This window comes from Panthera tigris, chromosome B2 (genome assembly GCF_018350195.1).
Source record: "Panthera tigris isolate Pti1 chromosome B2, P.tigris_Pti1_mat1.1, whole genome shotgun sequence".
NCBI lineage: Eukaryota > Metazoa > Chordata > Mammalia > Carnivora > Felidae > Panthera > Panthera tigris.
The window spans coordinates 31,396,601-31,408,195 of NC_056664.1; the positions used below are offsets into that span (position 1 = coordinate 31,396,601).

Below are 11,595 nucleotides of genomic sequence, written 5' to 3' on the forward strand. Positions count from 1 at the left end.
AAGATGGTGGGTTTCTTGGACTTGTCTCTGCTAAGAGACTTCTTCTCTCTCCTACTTCTCCAGGTGTCCATGTGGGGCTCAGGTAAGAATATTTTATATTTTATACTTTATATTCTTGGATTCTTTTATTCTCTGAACAGAAGGAGTAAATTACCCTATCACTATATGCCTGGGTTAATTACAAATCCTTCATTTTGATATAATGATTTATCTGCCCATACATGAGGGCAAATAAGCCATTATATGATTAGTTTAGAGAGAAAGACCAGCTGGAATTATTTCACTAATGCCTTCTAATTCATTCAGGTCTCTGCTTCATGAAGAACACATTTTTCTGAGCCCAAGACCTAATTAAAAACCCTGGTTTCATGATTTCCCAACACTCTTCCCTACTTCTTCATAGAATTTCTCACCATTGCAATTAAAAAATTATTTGTTCAATAAGAGATTACCCTATTGATTGGGTAGAGATACTCTTTGTCTTGTGCACCACCATCTTCAGTCTGAATGTTTGCTACAGAAACTAGTGTATGAATGACAATGTCTACGGGCTTCTACTGGGCCAATAATCATGCTGTATTCCAAAATGTCCAGACAGGTCATTGATATTCTTTTCACTATGGCTCTATTCCACAGATTCATTCTTGGTTATCAGCCCCTCAGAGCCAATTGTAGCCATGCTGGGCATGGACACAGTGCTGCCCTGTCACGTGTCCCCGGCCATGAGTGCAGAGAATATGGAGCTGCGGTGGTTCCGTTCTGAATTCTCAGAGGCTGTGTATGTATATCAGGATGGAATGGAGCAGGTGGGAGAACAGCTGGTAGATTTCAAAGGGAGAGCGGAGTTGGTGAAAGATTACATCACTGAGGGAAGAGTATCTGTGAGAATCTACAGTCTCCGGATCTCAGACAGTGGAATATACAAGTGTTTTTTTAAAAAAGGCAGTGAATTTCAAGAAGCCACTTTGGAGCTGAAGGTGATCGGTGAGTAATTATCTGAGAACACAGATCGTTCTAAGGGAATGTAAGTGCTCTGCATTTGATTTCTGGGGAGGATGGTGAACAGAACAGAGACAAAAAGGTACATATTCTCGGAGCTGGTCAACGTCCTTCACACTGGGTTTAATCCGAAATTCTCTTAATCTATTTATACATTTATTGTGCTGTACTTTAATATTCAATGACTTCCATAAGTATCTGCCATAAAGAATAGATCATTTATTTCTCTGATATGTCTCTCCTCACACATTTTGAAGGAAGACACCATGATTCCCTAAAATTACCATCAGAGACCAGAGTCCTAGTTGGCTGCTGTGTTGGGTAGAGGCTCAGCTGGGAATGTCAGTGGTTGAGTCTTGAATGCACTGTTTGGAGGAAGTGACTATGGGGGTTGGGCAGGGTGGACAGGTATTGCAGAGAACAAAAGTTGTCACCAGAGGATTGAGGCCAGAAAATAACTGACGCTCAGTGACTAAGCGAAGCAGAAGTAGAGAAAACCATCAACTGCGTAGCTTTTGGGAAATAAGGCCCTGAAGAGAGAGACCAGTGTGAAAAGCTGGAATGACTGAGCCTTGGTCCATAGGACGTTGAATTGGCCACTGTCAATTTTGGCACCATTGGTGCTGTTTTATTTTTAATTACAATAAAATTATAACTCATTGTATCAAACTCCAACAATTCAAAAAATATAGAAAATATAAGTTGATAATCCTTCTGTCCTTTCAATATTCCTTTTTCTCCTCCAAAGTAACTATCAATACCAGATTGTTATCAATACCAATATATATACTATATATAATATATAATATATATATATATTATATATTACTATATATAGTAATATATAATTATATATAATAAAATAATAGTACAATAATATAGTATATATTATATATAATATAACAATATATGATATTATTTTATTATATATTATATATTATAATATATGTTATATATTATATAATTATTATAATATATTTATGTAGCAGACCTTAATCTCTGTTCATAAACTAACCTTTAAAATGTTTATTGTAGGGGCGCCTGGGTGGCGCAGTCGGTTAAGCGTCCGACTTCAGCCAGGTCACGATCTCGCGGTCCGTGAGTTCGAGCCCCGCGTCAGGCTCTGGGCTGATGGCTCGGAGCCTGGAGCCTGTTTCCGATTCTGTGTCTCCCTCTCTCTCTGCCCCTCCCCCGTTCATGCTCTGTCTCTCTCTGTCCCAAAAATAAATAAAAAACGTTGAAAAAAAAAATTAAAAAAAAAAATAAATAAAATGTTTATTGTAACTTGTTTAAATACAAAATTGAATCTTTGAGCCCCCAGCCAATCGGGCTAGTGTGAAGCTTTGTCTTAATTCTTACTGGGGCTTCCTGCCCCTCTTTCTCTTGAGTAATCATTGTGCAAAGGTCCTATGCAGCTCAAAGCATTCAGGATTCAGCTCCAGTCTTGGGTCCTCACTGGTTAGTGCTAGGATGATCATCATCCCAGACTTTGTTAACCTCTTCCATTAACTGCAAAGATTAAGTTAGGGATATTATTAAAAACTTTTGATGCTACCCTTCTAGAAGCCCTGAAGATCTCTGTCTCTTTGTTAGGTTTTGAGAAACCTCCCATTCAATCTACCAAAGCTTCCTTCTGTTCCCCGTATGGACACTAGCTCATCAACATTCTTCTTTCCACCCATACTGCACAATTACTTTCACTAATTTGTACACTCAGCAATACAGCAAGAGAGTCGTCTTCTCCATTCAGTTATGCTTTAAGCCAAAAAAAATATTCCTGAAGCTGAAATATTACAGTTGGAATCAGGAGAGGGGAAAGTTTAGAGGAAAATTTAAGTAAGTTAATTTAGCACAGTTAACACATTAAAGTGTCAAGTAATTTTCTGCTCCATATACACACAGTAATATTATTTACAATATTTCATGATATATTTTTTCTATAACTTGCCTTTTTCTCCTTTACAATATATGAGACAGATTATAAAAAATTATGCTTTTTAATGTCTAAACGTATTTTCATTATATAGAAATTCCATAATTTATGTTAATATTTACTTTTTAATGAACATTGACAATTTTCAATTTTATATTATTGCAAAAATCACAAAATACATATATTTGCATGAAAATATGCGGCAATATAAATTGATATAATATAAACTTCTCAAACAATTAACTTTATAACATAATTTTTTTAATGTTTATTTATTTTTGAGAGACAGCATGAGTGGGGGAGGGGCAGAGAGAGAAGGAGACACAGAATCCAAAGCAGGCTCCAGGCTCAGCTGTCAGCACAGAGCCCGACGCGGGGCTTGAATTCACAAACCATGAGATCATGACACAACCTGAAGTCAGACGCTTAGCCGACTGAGCCACCCAGGCGCCCCTACAACTTATAACTTTTTTATCCTATACTTTAATAATTCCAGTTTCAGGATAACCACAATGTCACCCTGACAGTCTAATAATTGTTCCAGTTTTTATTCTTAACAGTATTTATCTATACTTTTGATGACATTGAATATTATTTTTCTTTTTTTCTTTTTTTCATTCACATAAACTTGCTTAATTTATTTTTTTAAAGTTTTTATTTAAATTCCAGGTAGTTAACATACAATGTAATATTAGTTTCAGGTGTACAATATAGTGATTCAACAACTCTATACATTACTCAGTGCTCATCATGATAAGTATACTCTTTAATCTCCTTCATCTTTTTCACCCATCCACCCCACTTCCTCTCTCATAACCATCAGTTTATTCTCTATAGTTAAGAATCTGTTGTGCTCATGAACCGTTTTACTCACTTCTATTCATTTCCTTTGTTCAAGAGAGTTGGCACCTCCCTCAAGTAATTCTGAAGATTTTCTTTCAGGTTGCTTTCTATTTTTTACAAGTGTGTCCTTCCCAGGCAAGTCAGTATCTGACAGTAAAAATTAATAGTTTCATTATAATTTTTAGCCAAAAAAGACAATGTCTCTGAGGTTTATAATATATTTCCTACATCTGAGGAATTGGAGTAGGACTGAGCCAGAACTAAGAAGAACCATGTCAGGAGATAAGTTTAAAAAGTACAAAATAATATATAGCCTTAGAAGCCAGGATAGCTATTATTCTCAGAGACAGTGGATTCTTCTAGCATTCTAGTAGTGTAATGTTTTAATATGGGTGCTGGATTCATTAGTAGACCCAACCTGTGAAAAGTTAAAAAGGAGAGGTTGTGGAGGGAAAATAAATAAATGAGAGTGTAAAAGTGAAAAACATATTGACTCCTTCATGGAATCATTTCACCTGGCTATCTTCATCTTTTTGTTATTCTGTACTCAGAGGAAGAAAGAAAATTTGGAAAACATTACAAAATGAGATTGTTTAAGGAAGTGACTACAAGACTCAGTTTAATCACAGAAAGGTAGTGGTTCTAGAGACTTCAGTAAGTGGAATGGATAGATATAGATATATTGGTGTGTTCCTGAAAGAAATTAACATTGGTAAAATTTGCTCTGCTTTTTTCCTTCTATGGCCAATTGCAGATATGCCTGGGTAGAGAAAGTGTGATAGGCATCAGTATGAAGACCTAGTGTCAGCTTCAAATCTCTTGAGATTTTACTACAATTACCCGTTTATTTAATAAGAGAAGAAAACAAACCCTCTCCTCCCCCCAAGAATGATGGTGCTTTGTCCATATCCCCACACTGGTGTTACTGTATAAATTAGGGACTTCTGGGCCAAAAGTGTCCATGTCTCAAATGAATGACTTTCTCCTCTCCAGGTCTGGGTTCTGGTCCTCATGTTTTCATGGTAGGTCCAGAAGGTACAGGAATAAGACTGACATGCACAGGCAAGAGGTGGTTTCCCCAGCCTGAGGTGCAATGGAAAGATGCAATGGGAGAGAAGATACCATCTCTTTCTGAGGTTGAGACCCAGGATGACGATGGGTTATTTCAAATAGAGGCATCCCTCATTGTAAGAGACAGTTCAAAAAGAGAAGTGTCCTGCTCCATGAAGAACCCCTTCTTTGGACAAGAGCAGGTGGAAACCATTTCTATCCCAGGTCAGTGTTGCTCATTTGGGGGACAGGATAAGGGTAAGGAGGGGACATTTAAGAACTAGGATGGAGTAGGATTGCTTGGTGTATGTTTTTAATCAAGTCTTTGGGACCTCTGTATCAGAATCCTTCTTCCCTAGGACCTCTCCTTGGATGACGGCATTTGCTGTGACGTTTATCATACTTGGGATATTCCTGGGTGCTGTTGTGTTTTTGGCCTGGAAAGAACGACAGGAGAAGAAGAGAACACAGGAAGCCCAGGCAGAAAAAGAGAAAGAAAGTAAAGACAAAGGTAAAACTGTGAATCAGACTTGGTGGGATCTGTGAATTTATGGATTTGTTGGCTGTATATATAAAAGTATGCATGGTATGATCTCAATTCTTGTATGCTTATGAAGGGCTGTTTTGTGACCCAGTATGTGATCTATCTTGGAGAATGTTCCATGTGCACTCGAGAAGAAAGTCTATTCTGTTGCTTTGGGATGCAGAGTTCTAAATATATCTGTCAAGTCCATCTGATCCCATGTATCATTCAGGGCCCTTGTTTCTTTATTGACCGTGTGTCTAGATGATCTATCCATTTCTGTAAGTGGATGGTAAAGTCCCCTGCAATTACCACATTCTTATCAATAAGGTTGCTTGTGTTTGTGAGTAATTGTTTTATATATTTGGGGGCTCCAGTATTCGGTGCATAGACATGTATAATTGTTAGCTCTTCCTGATGGACAGACCCTGTGATTATTATATAATGCCCTTCTTCATCTCTTGTTACAGCCTTTAATTTAAAGTCTAGTTTGTCTGATAGAAGTATGGCTACTCCAGCTTTCTTTTGACTTCCAGTGGCATGATAAATAGTTCTCCATCCCCTCACTTTCAATCTGAAGGTGTCCTCAGGTCTAAAATGAGTCTCTTGTAGACAGCAAATAGATGGGTCTTGTTTTTTAATCCATTCTGATACCCTATGTCTTTTGGTTGGTGCATTTAGTCCATTTACATTCAGTGTTATTATAGAAAGATATGGGTTTAGAGTCATTTTGATGTCTGTAGGTTTCATGCTTGTAGCGATGTCTCTGGTACTTTGTCTCACAGGATCCCCCTTAGGATCTCTTGTAGGGCTGGTTTAGTGGTGAGGAATTCCTTCAGTTTTTGTTTGTTTGGGAAGACCTTTATCTCTCCTTCTATTCTAAATGACAGACTTGCTGGATAAAGGATTCTCGGCTGCTTATTTTTTCTGTTCATCACATTGAAGATCTCCTGCCATTCCTTTCTGGCCTGCCAAGTTTCAGTAGAGAGATTGGTCACGAGTCTTATAGGTCTCCTTTTATATGTTAGAGCGTGTTTATCCCTAGCTGCTTTCAGAATTTTCTCTTTATCCTTGTATTTTGCCAGTTTCACTATGATATGTCGTGCAGAAGATCGATTCAAGTTACGTCTGAAGGGAGTTCTCTGTGCCTCTTGGATTTCAAAGCCTTTTTCCTTCCCAGATCAGGGAAGTTCTCAGCTATGATTTCTTCAAGTACACCTTCAGCACCTTTCCCTCTCTCTTCCTCCTCTGGAATACCAATTATGTGTAGATTATTTCTCTTTAGTGCATCACTTAGTTCTCTAATTTTGCCCTCATACTCCTGGATTTTTTTATCTCTCTGTTTCTCAGCTTCTTCTGTTTCCATAATTTTATCTTCTAGTTCACCTATTCTCTCCTCTGCCTCTTCAATCCGAGCCGTGGTCGTTTCCATTTTATTTTGCAGCTCGTTTATAGCATTTTTTAGCTCCTCCTGACTGTTCCTTAGTCCCTTGATCTCTATAGCAATAGATTCTCTGCTGTCCTTTATACTGTTTTCAAGCCCAGTGATTAATTTTATGACTATTATTCTAAATTCACTTTCTGTTATATTGTTTAAATTGTTTTTGATTAGTTCGTTAGCTGTTGTTATTTCCTGGACGTTTTTTTGAGGGGAATTCTTCCGTTTCGTCATTTTGGATAGTCCCTGGAGTGGTGCGGGACTGCGGGGCACTTCCCCTGTGCTGTCTTGAATACCTTGCGTTGGTGGGCAGGGCTGCAGTCAGACCTCATGTCTGCCCCCAGCCCACTGCTGGGGCCACAGTCAGACTGGTGTGTACCTTCTCTTCCCCTCTCCTAGGGGCGGGATTCACTGTGGGGTGGCATGGCCCATCTGGGCTACTTGGACACTGCCAGGCTTGTGGTGCTGGGATCTGGCATATTAGCTGGGGTGGATCGGCAAGGTGCACAGGGGTGGGAGGGGCAGGCTCAGCTCTCTTTTCCTTCTGAGATCCACTTCAGGAGGGGCCCTGTGGCACCGGGAGGGAGTCAGACCCACCGCTGGAGGGATGGATCTGCAGAAGCACAGCGTTGGGTGGTGCAAGCAAGTTCCCTGGCAGGAACTGGTTCCCTTTGGGATTTTGGCTGGGAGATGGGTGAGGGAGATGGTGCTGGTGAGCGCCGTTGTTCCCCGCCAAGCTGAGCTCTGTTGTCCGGGGCTCAACAACTCTCCCTCCTGTTGTCTTCCAGACCTCCCGTTCTCCAAGCAGAGCTGTTAGCTTATAACCTTCCAGATGTTAAGTCCTGCTTGCTGTCAGAACATACTCCGTCCGGCCCCTCCGCTTTTGCAAGCCAGACTCTGCTTGGCCGGCGGGCTGCCCCTCTGCCCCGGCTCCCTCCCGCCAGTCCGTGGAGCACGCACCGCCTCGCTGCCCTTCCTACCTTCTTCCGTGGGCCTCTCGCCTGTGCTTGGCTCCAGAGACTCCGTTCTGCTAGTCTTCTGGTGGTTTTCTGGGTGATTTAGGCAGGTGTAGGTGGAATCTAAGTGATCAGCAGGACGCGGTGAGCCCAGCGTCCTCCTACACCGCCATCTTCCCCTGTTGGCTGTATATATAAATGGCATCTATAGGAACATAGAGATAGGAGTGTACTTAGTTAGAGTCCCAAGACCTCCAGTAAGACATGGAGCTTAGGATCTTCTCTCCAATGGAGACAGAAAACTCACTGCTATAAACATGGAGTTAGAAAAAAAAATGGTCACAGTAATTCTCAATTAAGGTGAATTTCTTGATCTAGGTATATGGAAGTAGTGTTCAGGACCTGAGCTTAGGAAATGTAGTCTGGACTTTTTTTCCATAAAATGTTTTGTTATTTTCTTTCCTTTTTAGAATCACTTGAGAAAGAGCTTGGTAAGTTTTCCATTTTTCTTTGCTCTAGTACAAGAAATAGAGTCCTTACTCCATGCTGGTACTTTGCACCTCACAGGTTGTTATTCCTTTTCAGGGAGAAGAAAGCAATTATATCAACAAGGTAAGTTATATCAGTGTTGTGGTTGGACCAGTCATCTCATCTGTCCCTCTGTTCTTATCATACCCTATTCACCTTGCTAGTGAGGAAGGGATCCTCCACCCTAATTAGGATAAGATGGTTAGACACATGACATCCAACACTGGACATATGAGCTTGACAGCAGTTTATTAATCACCTATACTCCTATCCTGGGGGAGGAGGACACCACAAGTCATGCAGACCACATGGGTTTTCACTTGGGAACAGAGTGAACCAGCAAGGGCTGAGGGAAGCAGGCTTTTTAGTAATAATAAGATGAAATTCTACTAGTCTCCTTGGAAGTATATGATTGGCTTGTCTGAGTAACTTTTCAGGTTGATAGGAAGGTGAAAGGCATTAGGTTGAGGACCAGGTGGGGTTCAGCTGGCTTGACTGGTAGGGAAATTAGTTGAATGTGGAGATTTTCCTGCTGATTGGAGGCATATCTGGTGAGAGAAGGGGAGCTTATGGCGTTTAGAGCCCTGTGAGGTCCAAAGATGTCAAGGCAGCACATGAAGTTTTAGGCTTTACAATACACTCTCACAATTCAAGTTTATCTTATCCTTCTCCCAAAAGAATCAGAACCTCCTATTCTATCACAGATATGTTGGTGGAATGTGGAAAATGTGAGAAATAGAACAGGAGACTGAAGGAGACAAATACCCCAGAGCTGTCATTGAGGTGATTAATACAGAAATATAGCACTATTATAAATCTTCATATCTCATGTGGTTGTAACAATTTAATAGTCTGGAGTGAAGGTCCTAAGGATGAGAGAATCTAATTCCTTTGTTTTATTTCAGACTGGAGAAAAGCAAAGTTATATGCTGGTGAGTAACAGATGTCTTGGGACTTCAGGCACCCCGGGATTTCATGAGGCAATTCTAGGGCATTTTTCAAAGACATGCTATATTCTGGAAAATTGACTTTGAATGTGGGACTTCAAAAAAATACAGGGGATTCTCTCTCCTAGTTGAGAAGACATGTTCTTTTTTTTTTTCAAAAAATTTTTAATGTTTTATTTGTTCTTGAGAGAGAGAAAGAGAGAGAGAGAGCATAAGCAGGGGAGAGGCAGAGCAAGAGAGAAACACAGAATTGGAAGCAGGCTCCAGGCTCTGAGCTGTCAGCACGGAGCCTGACGCGGGGCTCGAACTCACGAGCTGTGAGATCATGAACTGAGCCAAAGTCCCACGCTTTGCCAACTGAGTCACCCAGGTGAGAAGACATGTTCTTGATGTATTTTCTTATATGAGTTGTTTTTTTTTTTCATTTTAGACTGGAGAAAAGAACAGTTTGAAGCAGGTGAGTGACCTTATTATTTTGACCCGCACAATCTCTTCTATCACAAATTAGAAACTCTTACATTTATATAAACTCTCAATAAAACCTGGTTGTTTTTTCATTTCATGGCTTTCAGTTCAGTCTCAATCTCATGCTGAAATGTGAACAGATTTCTTACTTTTCTGATATCATTCATTCATTTACAATTAATTTATAGAACTGTTTATTCAGGGTCAAATAAATAAAGGACATCTGATCTCTGATTTCATGGAAAAGTACATGTACAAGTTGTAATGAAGGTTATGAAAGAACAAGATTTCCATGAGAAAAATATGGTGGATTAAAGGAATTTCCCTGAGGAATTGACTTCTCAATCTGGGACTTAGTGATACGGTGGATTTATTTGTGTGAATAACACTGCATGAGCAGTTCAGTAAGAAGGAAGTCTATTACATCAGCCTGAGACAGGGACTAGCTCATTGTATCTCAGTGTAAGTGGAAAACTATCTTAGAGTCTTTCCAGAATTATGAGTTGATTATCAGTTTCTAGTACATGTTGCTTTACTCTGAATATCCCTGCATCCACAAATGTTTCCTATTTAATTCAATCTTCCCCAAATTAAAGCACATTCTAGTATTCCCACATACAAATTCTTATGAGAAAAATTCTGACTATTGACGATGTTTGATTTCAGAAGAACAGGTTAATTATTGCTGGTATCAGTACTGGAGTCTGCTATTACTACTGGTATTAGTGTTACTATAAATATTGGAAGCTAAAAAATTTACCAAGTGTTCATCATGGGCAAGACCTAGTTCTGAGTTCTCTACACATTATCTTGTTTATTTCTCACAACAGTCCTATGCTGAGGTGTCATAATTGTGTCCATGATTATGAGGGTAAAGTGAAGCTGAGAGAAACAAAGTAATTTCAAGATCACACTTACTAAAGACAGAGTGATTATCAAAATTCAGATCTTTCTGACTACAGAGCCTAAGATTTCAGCCATTAGAAATCTAATAAGAGTGCATGAGAAGTGGGTGACTTAATTATTACATAATAAATGATTCCAAATGAAAATGATACCAAAGAAGCTTAAATGAAAGTAGATACACTGTGACTGGAATATGACAGGGCCTAATTACTCAGAGCAAGCATAAAGTGACAGCATCTTTCCTAAGGACAACCACTTTCCACTGTGGAATGACCTATTCCCCCCCCCACCCCCCACATTTGCAGTTGCTGTTACTCTGGATCCAGACACAGCTCATCACAACCTCATCCTATCTGAGAATAGAAAACAAGTTTCTTTAATGGGAAATGCTCCTCAGAATTGTGATGCTTCAGTACGCCAAGGACAAGGGGAATCTGAAACCATCTTCAGTGTTCTGGGCCAGAATTGCTTTACCACAGGGAGACATTACTGGGAGATAGAAGTCAATATAGGCACAGAAGTTGGACTTGAACCTAGATGGGCTGTGGGTGTTTGCTCAGATACAGCGGAGAGAAATGGGTGGTTTGTAGAAAGTCCAGAGAAGAATTTCTGGGTGATAGCATATAACAAAGGAGTTCTCATCTCCCGCCCAGAGTCTCTGTCACTGAGACAGCATCCTCAAAGGATAGGAGTTTTCCTGGACTTGGAGGATAAGGATGTGTCCTTTTACAACATGGTTGATGGATCCCACATCTATTCCTTTACTGGAATCACCTTCTATGGGACCCTCCATCCTTATTTAAGCCTTCAGGGTGCTGGCACATATGTGACCATCTGCTCAGCTTCAGATGACACTGAAAATTACCCTGAGTCTTCTCCAAAGACTCATTTAAAGAGTCGTGATATGGGTGTTGCCCAAGAGGCTAATCCTCTATTACCTCCATAAGAGGTGAAATGTCAGCACTTCTGCTGTCTCTGCTCAGGCTTCTTATAAGTATATTCTCAAA

At 39.9% G+C, this 11,595-nt stretch overlaps 1 protein-coding gene across 1 annotated transcript; it reads left to right on the forward strand.

Annotated features, from left to right (window-relative positions):
- The first annotated feature begins 3 nt into the window (after positions 1–3).
- Positions 4–11,595, forward strand: LOC102969401 (butyrophilin subfamily 1 member A1-like). Its single transcript, XM_015542505.2, has 9 exons — positions 4–82; positions 637–984; positions 4,769–5,050; positions 5,169–5,336; positions 8,213–8,233; positions 8,328–8,354; positions 9,176–9,202; positions 9,648–9,674; positions 10,894–11,595. The coding sequence occupies exons 1-9, from the start codon at positions 4–6 to the stop codon at positions 11,532–11,534; spliced, it is 1,620 nt and encodes a 539-aa protein (XP_015397991.2). The 3' UTR covers positions 11,535–11,595.